Source organism: Nematostella vectensis, chromosome 13, assembly GCF_932526225.1.
Source record: "Nematostella vectensis chromosome 13, jaNemVect1.1, whole genome shotgun sequence".
Taxonomy (NCBI): domain Eukaryota; kingdom Metazoa; phylum Cnidaria; class Anthozoa; order Actiniaria; family Edwardsiidae; genus Nematostella; species Nematostella vectensis.
Genome location: NC_064046.1, coordinates 10,905,375 through 10,928,177, shown reverse-complemented (window position 1 = coordinate 10,928,177; position 22,803 = coordinate 10,905,375). Strand labels below are relative to the sequence as shown.

Sequence of the window (22,803 nt, the reverse complement as noted above, 5' to 3'; positions counted from 1 at the left end):
GAACATTTTCTTTGTTATGCTTCTCTGTGTATATGTCTTGAAAATCAGCTCGTCTAACCTAAAGCTTTTCAAGTTATTAAAGTTTTTGTGAGGTTCTCTATTTCGCATCTAGCCGGAAAATGAGATGGTTCGAGCGTATAGCGGGGATCGAGCGAATGAGTATCGATTTGATATCTAAATGAGATTTTTGGCCGATAGTATTTCGGCAGAGGATCGAGTTGATCTGTCTTTCCGGAAATTTCTCATCCAAAGGACAAAATGGCGACTGTTAACCCATTGACTCCTGGCTTTTTTGGAGCTGAATTTACAAAAAACAGACTGAAAACAGATACCTCCCCCCCTATTCTGAGTTTTATACAGCCCGTCAAAGTCAAACACAGCTGCACCTAGTCAGCGGTATCCAAGCTTTCCAACAGTGCTTTGCGGTCCCCACTTTTAATCCCTCGTCGATGTGCTGAAGCCAGCACAAGTTGATGGTTGCTTGTATTTTTCATCTCTCCTAAATGCTGTCTTTTCTGAAACCAAATTGATTCCAAAATTGTTTACACTGCTATTCTGGGTCTGTATGGCCTGGAATAGATTCGTTTGGCTTCGGGGTGAAAAGACTTATAAAAAACCATCTGACTTTGGGGAGAGGAGTGTTGACTGGCCCTCCCCTCGTGAATTTTCCCCTGGATCTCCCAGAATGCTTTGCAATACGTAAAGATATTTTCGTGGTTGTACAATCCTTCAAGGAATGTACATTGTGTTTTTAGGCCAAGGAAATGTACCTGGAGGATCAGAATAAAGGTATCTATTTGTGTCTTGAGCTGTGTTTGCTGATTTCTCTCCCTTGTGTGGTATTTTGAGCGTTTTATTGAGAGGGGTGATTCTGCTTTTCTCTCCTTGTTCGATTTGAGATTTGTCAAAGAACCTGTGCTATTATTTGGCTTAAGAGTAGATGCCAACACCTTGGTTGGATGCATATCTGCAAGACCATTTATCCCTTAGACTGATGCCTGAGTATCTTCATCTTGTTGTGTTTATTTTGAATTTATGAATTTTTTGGGTTGTGGGTACTTCCCAAAGCCGGTACAGGCCGGTTCAGGGGTCAATGTGTTAATCTCCGCTTTGAAGGGAGAAATATTCGCGCGCGTCCAGCGTTTCTCGAAGATGTGATGTCAGGACGAATCCGCAAGGATTGAATGAGTACCATTTTCTTTTTTGATTTTCGTTGATTTAAAAATCCTGAAAGAACAAAATGTTTAATATAGATTCAAGTAAACGTTCTATAAAATCCATCGACTTTAGTTTGGTTTTTGTGAAGTTATTAGCTTTCAAAGTCAGAGCAAGCGTAATTCTCAGTCCACTTTGCCGTGGTTCCCAATTGTTCAACCGTAGGCCCACTCTATTTCATATATTCATAAATTCTTATTTTGTTATTTGAGAGTGTTTTTGTACTTCACCCGCTAAAACCTGAACAGATGGAAATTTGTTTACTTAAGCTATGTTCTTGTTAACTCTTCCATCCTAAATCAGCACAACTAATTCAAAACAAACGATATTCCTGGATTGAGTTTGCTCTTAGGGCTGGACCCTTCACAGAATGTAGTTGTAGAATATCATCTGAAGGCTGGATGACACTTGCTTGTTGGTTTTTCCTTAGGTTTTAATTTAACTTTTGGAATGTGACAGGTCCAACATCTATTTTATTTGTATTAGTGCCTTCACATATGGAAAAAGGGTGCCCTTTACTTTGCTCCTATTTCTTGAGTGACCTACTGTATGGAGAACTTGGCAGGTAGGCATGCTTGACCTCCCCCTCTTTAGCTAAAAAGATTCCTTTGCATAAAAAAATATATGAGTACTTGGTAGCAGCTACTGCACAGCTGCTCTAGAAGCTAGACTAGGAATTTGTCAAATCAGTTGAGTAGACTAATGTGTAGACAAAAACAAAAAGGATAGGCATCACTTACGTTATCATGAACATCCTAAAAAATTGTCATCAGTTTCTTGAGGTGTTAAAACACCTCCTCAGTCTCAAAGATTCTGTTTCTATTTCCACTAGACTATGGTCTTTACCACAGCGGTCCTTAGTCTTAGCCTAGTCTGACAGTAAGGACAGCTGCACAAAATACTTTCTTGACATTGCATCAATGGTTATGTAAATGATGTGTCTGTTCATAACAAACCAAAAATGATTTTAGGACATGTAAGGAAAACTATGTTCACCTGTGGCTATGCCATCCTCTATCACTTTTTGGTAATTTGTGGTTCCTTCTTATGATTTAAGTTTTTTTGAGAGTCGGGTAAACAAAAACCCCCAGGATTCAAAAGAGGATTAGTTTACACTAAGTTTGTTTTTGTCTTGCTTTCTATTGCTCTTAGTGATTTATATAGTAGGAGATAGAAGTTTCGTTTCTAACTCTTCTTTTATTGATAAATAACTCAATAATAAAGTTTTGCTGCTGTAAAATTAAAGCAAGCTCTCCTGTACTCACTGTATAGGGCACCAATAACTATCAATCAAGTCTCACAACTCTTAATTAATAAATACTCGGAAAATCGAGGGACATGTAATTTTTTGATTGATATAGTTGAATATATTTTGGTTGATATTGTTCTTTGGGTATCATGAACTAGAGTTATCACCTTTTATGGGATTCACAAGATAAGGCATAGAAGAGGAAGACGGCTAACAAGGACTTGGAATAGCAAGTAAAAATAAAGCTTTTTTAAGTAAAAGCAATCCAGAATAATAAAAATAGAGAAATCATAGATTCCATTCAGACAATAACAGGTATTCTAAACCCTTGTACAGTTGTTAATGAAATACACCAGTACAAGCCAAGTAGCTTGGAAGGATTTCATGAAAAAGGTGGACTCATGTATCAAGGATTTTTATGACTGCTTCAAGCTGCAAAAGAGTAAGTGGATTTAAAAGACAATTCTAATACTACTATTTTTGCTTAGGAATATATTTTTTAGAGAAAAGATAAAGGCAAGATAAAAATTACTTTCTTGCCCAGTCATAATGAGATAGGAATTTAGCATTTTATAAATTGTTCAAAGGGGAGTGATGCTCGAATTGTATAGTACAAGGTTGTTATTAAAATATGTTAAGGGGTTTGAAATATACAGTACCGATGTTTGGAAAACAGTTACATGTAGATCAATTTGCAAAAAAAAATCATGTAAGACATATTATTTAATAAATAACAGGTATTCTATTACAAATATCACCATGGACCTTTTGGTAAAAATTGAAGCTACAATCCACAGAGCATAAATGCTTTAAAAAACGATAGAATAATAATAATAATAAATTGACATGCTCACAGACTTTATCCTTCTAAGGAAATCTCCCAGAGACTCCTTCCTCGGGGATCTGTCCCATTGGGCCTCAATTTTCGTTCCTAGAGAAACACAATCACATTGCAACTTCTCTTGTGCAGCCTTGACAACAGATTGGTAAGAAAATATGCGTCGCTCTTCTCGAACCCCGACAAAATTATTTCTTCATAGAAGCTCAATTTTTTTGCTGCTTTGTTTTTTATCTTCCACTATTAGTTGTTTTCCTTTCTAAATCCAATAATTTTGACAAGACTCCTTCGAGCAGCCTTTGCCGCCATTTTTAATTCCGAGTGTTTTTGGATGGATAACCGCTGGTTTTTGCGGGCTCGCGAGAATACGAAAGCGCCGATTTTGACCACTTATTAGCCCACCGTGTATGTTTCCATCACAGGGCTCGAGGACCTCTTTGCAACGATACCTCGATTTAACGATACACTTTCTTACTCCGAGGCATATCGTAAAATCCAGGTTCCACTGTATAAAATCGTTTGTTGTTACTGCTGGATTGTAAACGTAAAGGGATGATCTTTAGAATTGATACTGTGAACATGGATGTTCTCACGGATTCTTTCTTTATTTCCTGTCTTAGCAGCAAATCGTATAAAATTGATTGTCTTAGTTTTTGCAAATTTGTGCGTTCCTTATTTGTAACTTAGCATACTACTTACAGGCGTTTTCTCGATGCATATCGAGCCGCCCCGCCATCTTGTCTTGGTCTGGCCGCACAAAGAGGCCAACTTTTCCCATGCTCTCGCGCGTCAATATACATTCCGACGCGCGCTAGCGTGGTCACCTTGAAAGTTTTGAAAGCAAACCATAATTTAAATCAATCGAATGCGAAAAGTACAATCTGGTTGACATGAGCACGATGCAACTTTGTGTTTATCGAAAGTGTAATGCAAGCTAGTAATTGGCTTACTTCCTTAAAACTTATTGATGGTCACAGTAGCGTGCGTTCGCAATATAACACTTTGCATTGACGGCCACAGTAGCGCGCGTCGCATCATAACCCGCAATCACTTAGTTAATATAACTTTACAAAAGATGTAAATTAACTGTATAAAATAAAATGATAAGATCATGACCTCCTTTTTTCGTTATTAATGATTCTACATAAAACTCCACCCCTGAGGTATTTTCTATGCATGCAGAAGTGACCTTCGGGCGCTCCCAAAGGTCACTTCTGCGGTAGTGACCTTTGCGAGCGCCCGCAAGGTACGCTGGATCCTCGAGCATGTTTTCTATGTACCCCAAGCTTCCTCACCAGATTTCCCTGAGAAGAAGATAGTTAAAAGTTATTTCTCAAGCCCGAGTAGGCTCTAAGTCAAAGGCTTTTAACTATTACAGCTAGTCAAATAAAAGAAGTAGGCCATTTTGTATGGTCATAAACCATTTGCCAGTTTTGACTTTAAAAATGGGCACGTTAAACGTAAAGTTTTGTAGGTTGAATAAAAACGCAGTTTTGATGAATGATATACTAAAAGTTGGACTCCTGCTTCATCCATCTTATTTGTTCATTATAAATCCCTATAAAAAAAAACAGGTACCACCAAAACCTCCCCCTCCCCTCTTTCTTGTTCCCAGAACCCCTCGGTCCTGCTGACCGCCTTCGTCGATGGTTCTGGAAACAAGAATGACTCTCGTTAAAAAAATGGGGTTTCATCACTCGATCGATCCATATTTTCCGTATTAGATTCCCATATTATTGGAGCAAAAGCGAACATAGTACGACGTGCGCTACCTTGTCTGTTCTCGGGAAGTAAGCCAATGCGAGAAACGTGTTCTCAGGCCAAACATCTTGGGACAGGAGTGCAAATCACATCACGCACAATGGAATCCTTCTAGTTATAACACATTTGTATCAATCAAAACTTTCTTTAGACTTTGCTGGCCACGATGGCGCGCGTCGCAATATAAATCATGAATAACAGAAGAAAGCGGTGTACCATCGAGCATAAAAAACACTGTCGTGCCGGACTCATCCCGTAATACAATAGTGGCCCTTCGCTTTCAATGTTCGGTTAAAAATATTTTAAGAATATGGTCCCAGAAGCGGACAAGCGCCCCCCACCTCCCCCCATCCCCTTTAATAATGCTGTAATTTCGAGGCAGGCAAAGTCACAGTTGGATCCTTCAAGAAAAGTGACACTTTTTTTCTTGTCTTTTATTTACTCTGAATAATAAAAACTCTGATAATAACTTTGCCACTTTTTTCTTTGTATTTTAAAAATATATTTATCTTTTCTTATTTTATAAATGTATTTACAGGAGCATTCCGAATAATTTAAAACACCCTGATTAAAAAGACAAATGCAGCAAACGCAAGCACCAAGTAGATCCAGGCATTGTGCTGAAAGGGGGATAAATGGGGGTGCATTTCGTGCCAGTTCGGACCAATCAGCCTTCTGAGTTTCCGGCGGGAGTAAAGGACCAGAAAGGCAGGTGTTAACAGCATAATTGCCAAGCCTGCAAATGAGCCCTGCAAAAAAAAATGTTATGAGCTTGACAGCATGCCAACGACGACGGCTATGCGGATGATAACGGCAAAACATAATATAAAATGCGAAGAGCCAGACGTGAAATGCAATGTTACATTTCAGAGCTTGGAGTGATTTTCATTAATCCGTGAACTATAGCTTATTACACTTTATTGTGATCTGATCTACTGTTCGATTTTGTGTTTTACTGACTTTTACCCTTTGACTAATCACATTTTGTTTTACGGGTTAATTAAAACCACTCTAGTCTCCAAACTTCGACGCGAAAATAAAAGGTTTCACGGTTTAAGACTGGTTTCATATAATGCCTGTCGTGTACGATGATTATATAGAAACACATCACTAGATCATGTGCGATCGATATGGAAAACACCTTGCGATCGGAAGGCATTCGGTTGCGATCGTACGGTCAAAAAAGCTGCGATCATATGTAAAACAGCCTTATTCATTGAAGACGCGCACAGTGCAGTATAAATTGGTCTGTCTGTTCGCTAATCCAGAATAAAATTTTGGGTTAATTTTATCTAATTCTGATTATACGTCTAAATATTTTTATTTAAACTGGGATTTAACACAAAGAGAATTCGTTTTTTTCTTATGAGGGTACAAACTTGCAACTTCCAGCCTTTATAGCATAGCTTCATCTTAATGTCTATTATGTACTTACAGTTAACACAACTAGTTTGCTGACATCATGTACAGCAGCCGCCAGGGTCATAGGGGGTATAAGAGCGACAAGGGTGAATATAGGCTGGCTATACGGCACACTCTGGAAAAAAAAAAGATTTTGATAAGAAACTATCTATTTCAGACGACCACGCCCTCCTTGAAACAAGCACTTATATGCACCCCCTGCGACACTGAGTTTTAAAAAAAGTCCACTCCCCAACAAAACAAACTTGTTAAAAACACCATCTGGCGGTGTAAATAGTCACTAATATAAAGGTCGCATTTAACTTCTTAACTTACACATTACAACATGATTCTTATACATCTTTTTCAAATAAGTTTGGACTCAAGACTCCAGGGGTTGAAGCCTGCAGAGATCTCTGGGCATTAAATAGTGAACCAGCAAAAATATTAAAACAAAATACAAGTTTGTGATGCTGCATTCTTGTCTGTATGTGCCAGTACACGTTCACATTGCTTTCATAGACCAGGATTCAGCCATTTCAGGCCCGTACCCTGGGAGAGGGTCAGAAAATCCACTTCCGGTCTGCAATAGACATGCTATTTGTAGAATTTAAAGCATGTGCGAATTAGATTTTTAAAAAAAACATTCTAGATCACTCTGGTATTTTCATAAATTTATATGTGTATAATTATGTTTATATAGCACAATCCGAAAAAAAAAGTCCCATATGGCATAAAAAAATCCTTTTTTTTTTGGGGGGGGGGGGGGGTGTTGGTCGGATTTTTATCATAAAACTCTACCCCTCCAACCCCCACTCCCCCCCCCCCCCCGGAAAATTACCTTTTCGAATGTCGCACCCGCCAAGACAAGTCCTGGGTACGGGCCTGCATTTATACATTACCCATGAAGCAATGCAGGCTAAAGTGCAACCTTAATTGAAGTATCATTTATGAGGGCAAATTTCTTTCTTTAAAATGTTTTATTTCAACTAGAAACCTAGACGAGTTTGAATGACCTACTCTCTAACGGTCCCCTAAAAGAACAAAAATAAATAAATTAAATGTAAATCCTTACATTACTCACCTTTACATTAAATAGTGTCAACAAGTTGTTCCGGAGAGTGATGCATATTAAAGGGAAATTACTGCTCAATGTAAACACAGGATAAAAACTGAGGAACTTTGCCAGGATTTCTACAGGGTAATCCCTGAATGTCAGTGTGTAAAGTGCGTTGATCTCTGAAGGTGGCCTGCTAAGTATAGCTGTACCAACAAGTACAGAACAGTACAACAGTTCTATTGTGTAGTCAAACAGGAATACTGCTAGTGCTTTGTGTTTATCTCTGATGAGCATGATGAGAGAAGATATGGTGTGGTGGCACATGAAGGAGAAGACAGCTGTCCCTAAGAGCTGTGGAGATAAAAGGGTAACATACTGTAAATGATCTAATAAATGCCCCCTATCCAAAGAACGAATACTATCTAATAAACACCCCCATAAGATTTGTATTGAACGCCCCTATCTAACAAATGCCCCTACCATAAAATGGGTGAGGGTTGCTCAATATCAGGAAAAGGCTTGCTACGCAGGCTATAATTTAATGTGTCCTGACTGAAATTAGAACCATACTGTACTTGGTTTTGTTATTTATTGTTACAGTTAATATGAACATCCCTCTCTAACAAACGCCTCCAATCTATTGAACACCCCACCCCCCCTCGTAACATCGAAATTCAATAAACGCCAGCAGCATTTATTAGATCAATAACAGTATTTACAGTTTTCTCAATGTAAACTTTTTCGTGTAATCTAGAGCGGCCTTCTGGCTTCCGTAAGATGGAGTGTTCGGAATTAGTTAATGCTGGTCAGACAAATTACATGGAATGTAATTTAACTCAGATTTCTATAGGTTCTATATTGAATATTGAGAACTGCTAATATAAAAAATGAGCAATCTTTTAAAGTCTGTCCATTTTGACACCAGCTTCCTGGATTCTATTAAAAATGTCTAAGAAATCCTAGATTTATAATTTTTGTAACAAAGACTATGAAAACTACCAAACTTGCTACTGTAGGAAAATAGATACAAAAAATAGATTATTACCTCTTTAGTCTCCTCCATGTCGAATAACACCACTTGGTTGATAGGAACTCTCTTTCCGCTTGCAATATCATTAATTACTAAAACAATCATAAGCACCATTGCTGTATTTCTTAACACCATTGTAGATAACTGCAGCACCTTGGTCTTTTGGAAGTTAAAAAAGCAGAAAGGTCCTATCACCATGATAAACCCCAGTAGAAAAGAATAATAAGAGATCTCAGGCTGAGAGCCAAGCACTCGGGTCAAAGTTGTTGCCACAGAAACAGCGTAGATTGCCAAGTCCTAAGCACAAAAGAAATAATTAAACAATGATAATAAATAATGATGATAATGATCATAACAATAATCAACCATAATAATAAATGGTTTAATAATAATGTAATAAAAAAAAAAAGACCTCCAAGAGTACACTCTACAAGATAAGATGATAAAATTTAAGCCAAATATCGGTATATAGTCTATATCAGGATGACAGGGATGCTTTGAAAATTTCACAAATTTAAAAAAGTAATATCATGGACATAATTCGGGAACTTTAGTAATACAAAGGGTCAAATGCCTGTGTTAAGCTATGCCCTTATTAGTATTTTTAGGGATACAATGAGCCTCCCTGCCATTATATTAGATTAGTTGGCCCCGAGGCCAAATTCACTGTTTTACGATTGTCCAAAATCAGGAGGGAAAAGAATATAGGTTGACATTCTCATAGAGATTCTTAATATTTCAGCAATCGAGAAAGTATGGATTTGGCTATAACACATGACGAATTTCTACTTACCCCAAACAAGTATAGACAAAGAACTGCATAGAATAATGTAGAGCCAACAGTTCCCAGAAACAACTCTGTCATCTGGCCGAGTTCAACACTTTCCACAATTTCAAACGGATTTGTCAAACCCAAAGATTTGCTTTTTGCCACTAATTTTTCTCCAAACTCCTTGAAAGCACATGCTTTTGTCTGCCCCTTGCCGATGTGAATTGGATGAAATCTAACCCAGGCATTCGCAGTTGACAATACCTCAATAAGAAATGTTGCCGATACAAATGCCATGAAGGCAACAATCGTCAAACAAATAGACCCAGAGATAATACCAGCTTTTGCAATGGACGATGGAAGCGCAAGAATTCCTACACCAGTTAGTACATTAAACAAAAACACTGCAGCAACCTGAAATGAAAAAAATAAAACTATTTGCTTTTCTTGAATCGCAGCTATTTGAAGCTGAGGCCAAGGACATCGGAGGCCGGTTCCTGAAAATCAGATTAGAGTTAAATTTGCCCACACCCAGGATTAGATTTTTTTTATCCCTGGATTAGTTCTGTTCTCAAAATGCTGGTTAGCACTAACTCAGGGTTAGTTTGGAGGTAAAATCTTACCCTGGGGCCGGTTTCTGAAAGGTCGATTATTTTAACCCTAGATCAGCGCCTAGTCCCGGGATAAAAATCGCCAATCTTAGGTTAGCCAACCTATGGATAACTCCCCGTCCCCGAAAGCCAAGCTATCCCCCAATTTACTAACCCTATATTAAGCAAGTGAAAATAAACTGGTTTGAAGAGTAAAATTCACACAGGATACCCAGTAGATCAATAGAGGGCAACTCAAATTTACCTTTGGTGGTTTTATTTTTGCAGAGAGGCCACATAACACCTCTTCAAGCCTGTAATTACCTCTATTTCATTGCCAAAAGTGTAATTTTCATTATTCGAGTTGGTGCGTGACACTAGCGATATAGATTCATCTCAAGTTTAAATTTCATGTAACTTTCTGTCTGTCCTAGCACAATCATCGAGTCAGCATCACAACGAAGGTCGCATAACAAGGCGAGATGTTAGGACATTTGATCCCTACATTGTTTTTGTGTAACGTCTTTTTTGTTGAAACTTTAGTTTTACTACAATGGGAGGCCTGTGTTATGCCAACTAAACCGCAGGTTAGCGAGTTAACCCACCTCGCGAGCAGGGTTAGATTTTACCCTCTTACTAACCCAGAGTCAGCGCTAACCAGCGTTTCGGGAACAGAACTAATCCAGGGGTAAAATTTTAACCATGGGTTAGGGCAAATTTAACCCTGGGCTAGCGCTAATCGGCTTTCCAGGAACCGGCCCCTGCTCGCGATGTGGGTTAACTTGCTAACCTACGGTTTAGTTGGCGTAACAAACTGGCCTCCCAAACTTTGTCGTAGAACTAAAGTTTCATAAAATGAAGTTGCCGACAAGAAAGACGTAACACAAAAAACATTGTGGCGAGTTATCCATAGGTTGGCTAACCTAAGATTAGTGAATTTTAACCCGGGATTAGGCGCTGATCTAGGGTTAAGTTAATCGGCCTTTCAGGAACCGGCCCCGGATGTTATTTTGACTATTTGGGTATTTTGATTGATGCGTGTTATTTTGAAATAAGTCAGTTACTGTTTGAGAACAATCGAATTATTATATTGCTTGATCAATAATACCAGATTCAGTGGTGGTAATATCTAAACGAGGTTTCAAGGTTTCAAATAAAATTTAGTATAAACCAAAAGAAGAAAAAATGTAACATACCTTGGCTGAATAGCCCGTGCTTTGATCAACTATTTTCGCTTTCATTTTTCAGAATTTTCCTCACTAATTCAAAGAATTGTGCGTTCTTGTCGAGTTCGCAAAAAGCACAACACTCTCCGCCATCTTGGATTACACGTCTAGTCTGGGTGAGTAGGGACGAGTGTTCATGATGCCACAGGTAGCCCAATGTCCAGATTCTTATGAGGGTCTGGAGAATGGCATGAGGCTAAAAGAGCTGCAACTGGACGAGTTATTGTTTAATTCAGCTTATCCCGAAACAAAAACACACGCACATACGGGTCAATGAGAAAGGCAAAATAAAATATATCATTTCGGCTTGTGCGTGCTCAAGACCTGCCTAAAAACTTTGAAGAAATCATCACTCATCGTCCTTCACTTAAAAACATGATAATCTTGCAGCGATACCTCGATTTAATTATACGTTTTCTTTTTCCCGAGGCAAGTATGCCCATCCTGACGTTTATAACACAAAGGTTCGCATTACTCTGCCGAAAAGTAGAGGCAAACTCTAGAATTTAGGGTTTCAGCCCCCACTGAATCGTCTCCCATCGTTGTCTGCTGCGAAGCAACCTCTCTGGGAGATTTCATCGCAGATACAGAAAAAAGTTTTTTATTACCTCTACTAGAGAATATATTTTCGTTGGGTTTAACTAGCCTTTCACCAGCCAAACTCAGTCAGAAGAACATTAAGGGCACCAAGCAAACACTGTTAGTATTTTAAGAAGTTTATTAAGATTTAAGAAAAAAAATCATACGCTCAAAAGTTACCCTATATTTTATAGTAAATTGTCAAAAGTAATGATTCTGGGCTACCTGTGTCTCTAGGACCCTTCCCATTCCTAGTCACCATTCCTCGCGCGGCCAAACTTTTCTGGAAAACAAAAAGGCGACAGATAAACACGCAAATTACAATGATTCATATAACTTTATTTCAAACATCCATTATGCATAAATGAAAATAGATTTTAAAAATATACATTAACAACATTGAAAACCTAATGAGAATTAGTTAACACCATTCCTTGTTTTTTTTTTTTTTTACTTCTTACAATGTAAGACCCGCTCGCCATTATTTGATCTTACAAGGCAAAATGTCAAGACCGTTAAAGTATTAGTCCAGCGTCTTTATAAAGTCTTTGTTGTTTGAATAGTCCAAGTGCCTGCAGTTTCACTGTCCTGCGATCGTCCTTGCCATTCCCAGTTTGTGGGAATTTATCCATAAACACAAAATATTTAGGCTTCAGGCTCAGTCCGTCGGGGCCTGGAACAAAATGCTCCTCGCACCAGGCCTCCAGCTCTCCCACGTCAAGAGAGCCCGTTTCCTTGGTAACCAGACATGCGCAAATCTCCTCATTGACGTTCTTGTCCGGAATACCAAATGCAATGGCTTGTTTGACATGAGGGTTGTTCATCATTGTGCGTTCTATTTCTACTGGATAAACTAATCTTGTACTACGCTTGATAGAATCCCTTTTTCGCCCAAAGATCTGAATCCTGTCTCTAGAGTCAAGCATACCAAGATCTGCGGTATGAACCCAACCAGAGCTTGTTTTTACACCCGCGGTAGCTACAGGGTCGTCCAAATACTCGAGGAAGACCTTAGGGGATCGCACGCACACCTCACCAATAACGCCCCTAGGGACAGCAACGCCCTCTCTGTCCACGACCTTAATCTCAACTCCAGGAATTACAAACATTTTCCCATAATCCTCTGTCATTACGTTCTCTTTGCTGATTGGCTGAAGTCCGACCAATAGCGTCTCAGTGCAACCGTAGACTAGAAGAGAACGGATTCCGGGCAAAACGTCTATCACACTGCTTATTAAATTCTTGGGAATACGCTGACCACCAACTCCAAAGGAACGCAGGCTTTTCAGGTTGTATTTCTTGTAGAGTTTTTCATCAATCAGTCGATAGAGGAGATTCTGGAGTAAGTTTGCGCTCGTGCATCTCTCCCCCTGAATGATTTTAAATGCGTACTCGTACTTCTCTGCCAACAGCTGCTCACTGGGCGCCATCACAAGCGTGAAACCTGCAATTGGTACTGCGCAAAGTAGGGTAAAGCCGCTGATCCAGACAATAGGGCGCGCCATGAAGTACCGATCATCATGTTTAAATGAGCCCGTGGTCATAGAATTTACAATAGCGTGTTGAGTGAATGTGACTGCCTTAGGGTCCCCCGTGCTGCCAGACGTAAACACTACCGCAACAGGGTCTTCTGGACGCACTTTAGACTGCGCATCATCCAGTGTCCAACAGTCCAGTTTCTTGCCTAGTTCCAGTATTTCCAGATAGGACTTATCTTTTTCTACCTTATCTTTGTCCAAGAGACTCTCATCGACATCAGTGGTAATCAAGACTTTGATTTGCGCACTACCGTCTGCACCCTTCACTTGCAATAGCCCATCAGTAGCGCGCTGGACCTGCTCGGCCTGTTTGTTCTCTATGCGTAGGCTTCGAATCACTCCTCGGCATTTAATTTTCTTCAGAAGCGTAATTTGGGAATCTTTGATGTCTCCAAGAGGCACAAGTACCGCCATCGACCCAATTCTGTGTAAGGCCATACAGCACACCGCGCACTCAAGACCGTTAGGCAGCATCAGTGCGATCCTATCCCCTCTTCGGATCCCCATCTCTAGCAACGCCCGTGCAAAGCACCTCGACAAATATCGAAACTGGGAGAACGTTAGCGCTTTACGGACGAAGTTTTCGTCAAAATAGATCAGCGCTTCCTTGTCGGGTGTGGCTTGAGCCCTTGCATCTAAATGCTCGTGTAATAATCTATTGTCCAGTGGAGCTGTGCTTGGCTGATGATAATAACTCATTTTGGAATCCAGGTAGAGCTGCTGAACTCTTCTGCTAGTTAAGCGCGTTCTGAGTATACTTGGTATGGTTGGGTGGCCTATATACCCAACAGAGCGGACGTGCTGGCATTGCTAATTTGCTATTTACCTTATAATGACCTAGACGTGAACTTTAAGTCATTATTTGACTGCTGACGGAAGCATCGGACAATGCAGCCCGATACTCAAGTGTTGCATGTTTAAGTCTTTCTAATCATCTAGGCTTTGACGAGATGATTTCACGCGTGCTCTTTGCTAACTGCCTCGCGAGGCAAAAAATTCATAGTTTGTGTGCGTCGATCAAACGATCTCACAACTCGCGCACCAGGCCAAAATTTTCTCCTGCTTGAACTGTTGGCCTCGAACTGAACATTTTGGCCTCGCGAGGCAGTGAGCGTGAAAAAGGCCTCGTCGTGTGCGCCGGGCTTTTCTGTCTCACTAGAATGCTGCCCTCTCACCAACAAAACATAACATATCTGTAGCCCTCGAATCTTGACCTAGTGTATTCTAAGTGGGATTTACCACTTGCTTTCACAATCGAATGACACGAAGCACATGGTCCTAGCAGTGTGTTGTTGTTTGTCCGTCGCTACGACGAGGACCATCGTGTTCAATTTTACATTTTCATCGTCATCCTGAGCGGGACTAAGGAAGCTTGTGGGTGCGCAGATGGCTAATAAGGCCAATCTGTGCACGGAAAAGCCTGGGGCACTGAGGGCATGGTATTGTTGCAGCTTTGGGATCTTGAGACTTTCTGGCGGCTCTACGCTCCTCTGCGGCAGCTGTCCAATTTGCCTCGCATGCCGCAGCACCGTTGCGAATGACACGGCGCCAACCTTGACGGTTTTGTGCCAGAAGCTCCCACGAGGTGTGATCGATGTTGAATGCTCTCAGCGAGAGTTTTAGGGTGTCTTTAAATCTCTTCTTCTGGCCACCTTTGCAGCGTTTTCCGTGCTGAAGCTCACCAAACAGAAGTTTCTTAGGAAGCCGTTCATCAGGCATACGAGCTACGTGCCCCGCCCAGCGGAGCTGAGACTGTTTCAGGATGGTGTGAATGCTGGGCAGACCTGCACGTGCAAGGACCTCAGTATCCGGGATCTTTTCTTGCCAGCGAACATTGCAGTGTAATCTAGCAGTGTAATCTAGAAATAAAGTAGCACCATACGATACGAATCTTTTTTGCCGTTGATAGCCAAGTTCAGGTCTATGTGTCTTTGTATTAAGTGGCAGCTATGACAAGTTCCAGTACGGAAAGGATATTCGGTTAAATAAATAAAAAATCGACACCCAAAATACACACAAAATACACGAAAGGTCCAATTATGGTTATGTTTGGTTAATGTTGGCTATATTTAAACGCAAGTTTCGACAGCAATCATTCTTTAAACAATCTACATCTGGCACGTACCCGTGATTGGCTGGGAAGGGGGGGGGGAAGGGGAGTGTGTGTGTGTGTGTGGGGGGGGGGGGGGGGTGCGCAGTCTTAGGTATCATATGGAAAAAGCATAGTATTTGAAGATTTCTTATAAGACATGACCTACTTGGCCGCCAAGGGGGGTGGGGTGGGGCGTACCCCACGCGTCTGTAAGTTACGGTCGCATTAAGACAAAGCGAGAAAATGAATCAGAATTTAGCGAATCAGTTTACGAGAAGACATACAAAAGAAATTCAGATAGCGCTGAGAAAAAAGTGCATTCTCCCAAATACTGAACAGTTCAGAATTTTCTCATGTTTTGGACATAACCTTGCGCTGAATGTGAACGCAGCTTCAGAGGCCGTCAATGTTCACCTTTTAAGAATCTTAGTTATGATACAAAGTATTTAGGCGTAATACTCTGTTCATCTTAAAATGAAGTAGGTAGCCATTGCCCTCAGACTTTGCAGTCAAGCAGATGAAGCTAAAGTGCGCACTTGTTTTGTTTGAAGGACTTCAAGAGGACATACAAAATATTACCCAGTCCGTTTAACATGACTAAGCAATCTCACAAAATCCCTCACGTAGATGTCGACCACAAATTGACCCCCCCCCCCTCTCCCCCTCTCCTTGAGTTCAGGAGAATGGTCCCCCAAAATACGGATTATCTTGAAATAAATCATGCAATTCTCGACACTGGAAATGCTTAAGTATTCTCGATTTCTTTAAACTACGACTTTGGAAGCGTTATTGAGTTGGCTGGACTATATTTAGCAGCAATCACATTCACTTCTGCTTTGCTTATACTTTACAACAAAACATAGAGGTTTCAAATTTCTAAAAAAAATCCCATGATTCATATAGATCAGTGCGTCGTTTTCTAGCGCACGATTCTGGAATAAGGCATCATTTCCTTATGACCTTTGAAGGTTTGACATATCACATCACTGTTACATAGTGATTACAGCGCGAGGTCAAAAAACGTCTGCTGAAGAAGACGAAATCCAAGGGCACAAAACGGATCTGTTCCGCAAAATATCTGCTCGCAGCCCGTTTTTTTTTTTTTTTTTTTTGCTGGCTGGGAAGATGTTACACCCCTCCGTTGCTGGGAAAAAATCATCCCGAATGGTTCTGCTGGCAAATTTGTGAAGTATTTTGGGGGGCGTTGGAGCGGAAGATTGGGAGAAAAATTGTCCCGATCGGTTATACGGGCCAAAATGGCTAACCACTGCTAGCTGGTAAAAAAAATTCCTAACCAATGGTGGCTGGAAAAAAAAAGGAATGGTCCCTCCTGGGAAAAATAAACACATAATTTTTTTCCAGCAACTTTTAAAATGGATATTTTCGGCATCAGAACCTATTCTATTCAAACGACGAAATATGCCATTTTAACGTGTTTTGGGGGGCTCGTTGTATGCCCTTGAAAATCATCTCATGTGTGCCATTTTGTATATAGTGTCTGCTTATCAGTCGCTCTTAGAGAAAAGGCCCTACAAGAGAGGGGGGACAACCCTGTTTTAACAGTTTAAGATCGCCTAATTTTTTATGATGAGGTTCGGCCGTTCTTATTTTTGGAGCTTTGCAAGGCTGAAAATGAAAACGTTCTTAAATTTTCTTAAATCTTGTTTGTAGATTTATATGGTAGTTATATGATCTATAACAGCATTTAAGGTTGTTATGGTGGACACAATTTGTTTATACATTATAGAGCACACTAAAAATAAACGTAATAATTTATTGCTATCCGATGTTCTTAGTGAGGGCTTGGAATTTGGTGAAACCTAAAGCTGGACGTTCTGATAAAAAGGCTTTTATAAAAAAAGAGAGTGTATCCATTCTACCTGATAATCACCTTTGTAGTCGTTCGTGTCTTGGCATGGTTCGGCTACAAAGATGGCTAGCCAAATCAGTCTGGGTAAAATGTGTTTGCCTGTGTAACAGCCTTTCCCCTGAGTTTCACCGGGAGTTTATGACAAAAAAAAAAGTTCGACCGCGTGAAGGGAGAAGAAGAATGTTTACTCGATAATTCATTTAAAAGTAAAAGGGCCCTATGCCAGTTTAATAATAATATTACTCACCATTTCATTCTTAATCTAAGCTTGTGAGCTAGCTGCAAATAATAGAGCATTTTATTTTTCTATAATAAAGAAAAGACTGGAGCGCTAATAGCCTAGAGAGAGATCGTTCATTTAAAGAGATAAAAGCTTAAAAATTCAATTGAATAATTCTTCACTTTTTACTAATAGCCTAATAATAGCCTAACAGACAAATGCCCAGCCCTATAATGAAAGAGAACAACAAGCGATTTTATAGTTTAATGCACGTATAGTGGAGTGTTTAACGAGGTATATGGGAACAGGGATCAAAATGGTGTTGGTGGGTTCGGGGTCATTTCTAAAATATGGAATCATGACAATTTTCTCGGGATCGCGGATTGTTTGCCATTTTGCCAAAAAATGACCGGGATCACAAGACTCTTGTTATCCCAATCCGATGATTTATATGGGATCAAGGATCACGCTCTCGCCCAATTTTGGAATCATAGGGATCATGTTTTTAGCCCTGGAATCGGGATCACTTTTGAATCATTTTATACCTCACCTCGTCACTTCCCTGTACAATGCAATTCGCATTCGTGGCAAACAAGCCATAGTCTTCTTAAAGTAAGCCAATCACCACGATCTTAGAGCTAGAATGTTATCATTTTACACTGAAGCATTACTTCTCCACACTGATTGGCTGGTGAAGCTCAATTCAATCAGATTACCATCATCGCGCATCCTTATTCTGTTATTTGCTTACTTTCTCAGCCGACCACTTCCGTTAAGTGTACACTGTAAATCTATAAGAGAAATTCCCTGTTTTTCCAAATCATGTGATTGCGTCATCTGCCCCGGGAGAAAAGTTTTCGTTGCACGTTCCAAGTGACAAACGTTTTGTAGTAAATCAAACGCTAATTGCTTTTACTTTGCATGAAATTTCTTTGGTTGCTATACAGTAGCATGCGTAGCACTGAGGTCCGTATCTTTACTTTTATTTTTAAAGTTGACGTTATTTTATTAGGGCTTCGTATGCCTTCTTGCTGTCTATCTTAATTTTTGTTTTTATCAAACAGGTGCACAGGCCAGCCGTTTGCTATCAGATCGAAGCTATCTCAATTATAATACCTGCTCTCTAGGGAGACGCACGCTGTAATTTGTCATTGATGTGTCCATTTGGTTGTATCATGAATTTGGCGTCTCTTCTTGGTCATTAAAAAGCACATTAATTGTTGCAAAATAGATAACGAAGACAGAAGAATAGTAGTTGGCGTTGGCGTTGGTCACGAGTTTTCTAATAGTATGAAAAGCAACCCCAAAAGCTTTAGCCTCCCTACCCTTTACATTCGTGTCCTCTTTGATATTACCATTAACTAAACATTGCTTTTTGACGTTTTTTTGCTGTATTTTATCTCATTTCCTTAATTTTCAATAGTTCTCATTAGGGCCAAAGAAATCTAAATAAGATCGAATGATTTGTTTAGCTTCTGAGTCTGGTTCTATTCTCTCGGTATCTTTACTCAAAATAGAATCTCGAAAAATATCTTTGGCCATAGAGTATTCTTTTGCCGGATCCAGAGAGCGCCACGTCACTTCATAGCTCAATGTTTTTGCTGTTGTGCTCCGGGGAAAGAAATCAGGAAAAAGAGATGCTCCTTCATCCCAGTCAAAACTCCATTTAGCGGGCTTAAGAGGCGGTACCCTGATAGGCTTAAAACGTGAACAATCAGCAATAAATGTATCGTCAAAAAATGTTGTGATAGCCTGGGGTGACGGAGGTTGGGCGCTTGCAAAAAGTCTCTCTTCTTCGCTACCATCAAGACCGCCTATGGGGTGAACTTTTCGTTGAGTGCTTGCTGCCATTAATAGATCCTCCTTCTCCTTAAAACATGACCGATTAGCAAGAAAAGTATCGTCAAAAAATGTCGAGATAGCCTTAGGTTCTGAAAGCCGTGTGCTAGCAAAAAGTGGCTCTTTAGGGTGATTTACCTGAGTGCTTGCCCCCATAAACAGATCCTTTCTCTCATATCCATCTTCTTTCTTCTCATTACCTTCGATATCTTTTTTATCGTTGATGTTTTTCTCGACTGTCTTTTGTTCCAAGGCAACACCTTGTTTTCCTTTTTGCTCGAAAGACTTAATCCTTTTAATGCTTCTAGTTGTTTTTGTAGCATAAAATGCTGACCTGTTGGTAGCTTTCCCATGTTCCTTTGTAAACGACTCGCTTCTCGATTCATGAATCTCGGATATACTCGAAAACGATTTCGCCGTTTCCAGAATCGTAGTGGATTCTCGACGAACTAACCCTGCACTTCGCGCTCTTCTGATAGACATAAGGCTTTCCCCTCTTACTCAGTCTTATTTAGATGAACCCAATCTTACAATTCTTGTTCTTGACTCAGCGTCCTAGGTGCGTCTGTATGAGTTAATTGTGGTCTAAAATAACTACACCTTGTTCTCGTTACCAGTGTCTGGCGTAGATAAAGTGCGCGGGAGTTTGGGATTCTGGCGATTTACCCCCTTTTTTATAAGAACCTTTTTGTATAAGAAGGCATTTTCTCTTGTATTTTAGATAATGTCTCATACATTTAATGTATTTTTGGCTGCTAGGAGGGGGGGGGGGGGGGGGTGGGCACCGAGTTTACGTCGAGAATTTCCACCTATAGTGCAAGAAAATGGTGCATAAAAAGTGGCGGATCGTTCAAATTTATGGAACAGTTATGAAATTTGGCACAGTGATAGAGGAACTCACACTGAGCAATTCTGAATATGGACTCATCCCCAAAAATGTATACTTACAGTTTTAAAGAGGTGGAATTAATTTCCCTTAAAACCTGAATAAAACCAATACTTTTCATGTTACGGTCACAAAACTTAACCCAGTGATGGATATTAACATAAACCTACAGTTTAACGGAAAAATAAACCACGCCCCCTTGATACTTACAGTTTTAGGGGTGGAACAAGGTACCATTTATTTTACAACTTTCATACTCTTTACAAAACTTCATTCGAGATATGTACCCACGCCCAGATGTGAGTACTTACAGTTATACTAGCGATGAGAGGCAAATTTCTTATATAGAGTGCCTTTTCAATACAAACCGAGATCTAAGATTTCATATACTAACTCATAATGGTATAATTGCAAGATATTCCCAACCGTATAGCCACGCCCCTATTGTACTTACGGTAATACTAGAGATTGCACGAAGGAGGTATATCGCTTATATAGAGTGCCTTTCAGTACGAACTGCGAGCTACAAATCCACATATTTAATTATATTGGTATATTGCAGGATCAGGGCCCGCGGAGCGGGCGTGATCTTGGTATTGCCAACTCTTTGGCCATAACTGACCGCGGAGCCGCGGAGTGATTTCTCATTCATGTATGTCTTTCCTCTCGCCGATTTCTGGTATTGCTCGGGCAATACCGGCAATACCGGTTCCGCGGTCCCTGAGGATGTAGTCGAGCGTATTACCACGCCCATATAGAACTTACAATTATACTAGAGACACATAAGCGTAATATATACCATACATATAGCCTTTAAAAGAAAAAGTCGACAACAACGCAGATTTATGTTTTTAGAACGATATTTCGGCAGGCCAATACCTGCCTTCTTCAGGTTATAAATGAGTTACAATGGCATGTTATAGCTAGTATATGTACAAAGTTCATTGATGATTAACTAACAAAAGGTAAAAATAGTAATGAGTTACAATAGTAATGAGTTACAATGGCATGTTATAGCTAGTATATGTACAAAGTTCATTGATGATTAACTAACAAAAGGTAAAAATAGTAATTGAGTGACAAAGTACAAAGTTCAATATCATACCTATTGAAAAAATAAGAAATAACCGCGACTCCATCCGCAAAGCAAGAGAAGCCACACTGATAGATCGCGCTGGCACTCTTGAATCCGGTGGCCTCAACCGGCGTGAAGAAACCGTTTAGCTACTTAGTAATCCACACCACCCTATTTACCATCTTCCATAAGTCACTCAATTACTATTTTTACCTTTTGTTAGTTAATCATCAATGAACTTTGTACTTTGTCACTCAATTACTATTTTTACCTTTTGTTAGTTAATCATCAATGAACTTTGTACATATACTAGCTATAACATGCCATTGTAACTCATTTATAACCTGAAGAAGGCAGGTATTGGCCTGCCGAAATATCGTTCTAAAAAACATAAATCTGCGTTGTTGTCGACTTTTTCTTTTAAAGGTTTTATTAATTAATCAACTGTCGACTCAGACCACAAGGTCCGACGCATACCAGCAGATAGAGGCTGTCCGGTGGTTTCTTCCTACGTTTTTGTAAATACATATAGCACGCTTATAATGATCAATAAACATAAAACACAGAATTGTTGTCGACAGGAGTGATCTTGTTGCGTATATAATACCACGAGTTGACAAGTGTACTTACAGTGCTATCGGAAATGAGATAATTGTTATTATTAGCTGTGAATTGGACTTCTCCGGGTCCAAGTGTGGTGAATAACTGCGACGTTGAAGAAATGGCGAGGGAGGTGTTGAGAGAGTAATCGGAGCACTGCATATTCAAAATGGAGCACTATCACTGCCAGTCATAACGGTAGGAAGAGCCACTCCCAGTACAAATCAAATGCAGAAAAAAAGGCATAACTTCATTGTAAAAAGTTGAAATACCAAGCATGCATACTGTATGTGCTAGTTGTAAAAAAACTGTTTCGCACGCCTTAAATAGTATAGTGGGGAAAAAGGAAAAAACAACAAAAAACGAAATGTATTCATGAGAGCATTAAGTTATTTTACAGTCGCCACCTGATTGGTTAAGTAGCATTCAAAGATGGAATTAGCATAACCGCGTGTTAGTTCAAAGACGTTATGTAGTCAGTAAAAATGATCAAGAGCATCCGGAGCGAAATATACTAAGATTGTAAGTAAAATTTATATGATTCATATCATGTACTTTAAAACATAATCGAAATGACCAATAATCAATGTTACTTTATTTATTCAACAGTTGACTAGCAAATAGTTACTAGTACAAAATATAAACTTGCTCCGGCATTATTAGTGTGGTTATATGGCTGGTTATCCGAAACAAAAACACAGACCTTTTCGAAATCAAAAACGTCTTTTTTTTCGTACGTTATGCAATATCAAACCTGTTAATATCACTTTTTAGTATTTTCGCAAAGTACTAGCTATTATGAAGCTCTAGGGCCTAGGACGTATTTGTTTCAAGACCATTGAGTAGGAACGTGCATCACCGAATATTTTTTTATTTGACTTGTCCCATGATCAATTATTTCAGAACTGCCTTTGATAATGTCTTCACTCAAACTTTTATTCATGTGACCAGACCTCGTTCTTTCG

The 22,803-nt window shown here is 39.7% G+C and overlaps 3 protein-coding genes and 2 long non-coding RNA genes across 6 annotated transcripts; 2 read left to right on the top strand and 3 right to left on the bottom strand.

Annotated features, from left to right (window-relative positions):
• The first annotated feature begins 1,219 nt into the window (after positions 1 to 1,219).
• LOC125559030 lies at positions 1,220 to 3,288 on the top strand. Its single transcript, XR_007306273.1, has 2 exons — positions 1,220 to 1,780; positions 2,801 to 3,288. It is a non-coding gene; the product is annotated as an uncharacterized LOC125559030 (long non-coding RNA).
• Positions 1,659 to 1,991, bottom strand: LOC125559031. The gene is made up of 2 exons (XR_007306274.1): positions 1,956 to 1,991; positions 1,659 to 1,821 (listed from the first exon to the last, which is right to left on the bottom strand). It is a non-coding gene; the product is annotated as an uncharacterized LOC125559031 (long non-coding RNA).
• Positions 3,289 to 5,482: 2,194 nt separating the features above from the next.
• On the bottom strand, positions 5,483 to 11,667 carry LOC5505893 (transmembrane protein 104 homolog). Of its 2 annotated transcripts, none has more exons than XM_032374226.2 (6): positions 11,110 to 11,667; positions 9,348 to 9,737; positions 8,570 to 8,851; positions 7,549 to 7,875; positions 6,499 to 6,600; positions 5,483 to 5,812 (listed from the first exon to the last, which is right to left on the bottom strand). In XM_032374226.2, the coding sequence occupies exons 1-6, from the start codon at positions 11,152 to 11,154 to the stop codon at positions 5,618 to 5,620; spliced, it is 1,341 nt and encodes a 446-aa protein (XP_032230117.2). In that variant the 5' UTR covers positions 11,155 to 11,667; the 3' UTR covers positions 5,483 to 5,617. The 2 variants fall into 2 exon arrangements, with proteins under 2 accessions (XP_032230117.2, XP_032230118.2); XM_032374227.2 differs by having other exon boundaries at positions 9,348 to 9,820; positions 11,110 to 11,666.
• Positions 11,668 to 12,036: 369 nt separating this feature from the next.
• LOC5505891 (medium-chain acyl-CoA ligase ACSF2, mitochondrial) lies at positions 12,037 to 14,534 on the bottom strand. Its single transcript, XM_001626593.3, has one exon. It carries the CDS (start codon positions 13,953 to 13,955, stop codon positions 12,234 to 12,236), a length of 1,722 nt encoding a protein of 573 aa, XP_001626643.2. The 5' UTR covers positions 13,956 to 14,534; the 3' UTR covers positions 12,037 to 12,233.
• Positions 14,535 to 14,604: 70 nt separating this feature from the next.
• On the top strand, positions 14,605 to 15,142 carry LOC125559147. The gene is made up of 2 exons (XM_048721163.1): positions 14,605 to 14,841; positions 14,917 to 15,142. Exons 1-2 carry the CDS (start codon positions 14,643 to 14,645, stop codon positions 15,099 to 15,101), a joined length of 384 nt encoding a protein of 127 aa, XP_048577120.1. The 5' UTR covers positions 14,605 to 14,642; the 3' UTR covers positions 15,102 to 15,142.
• The last annotated feature ends 7,661 nt before the right edge of the window (positions 15,143 to 22,803 follow it).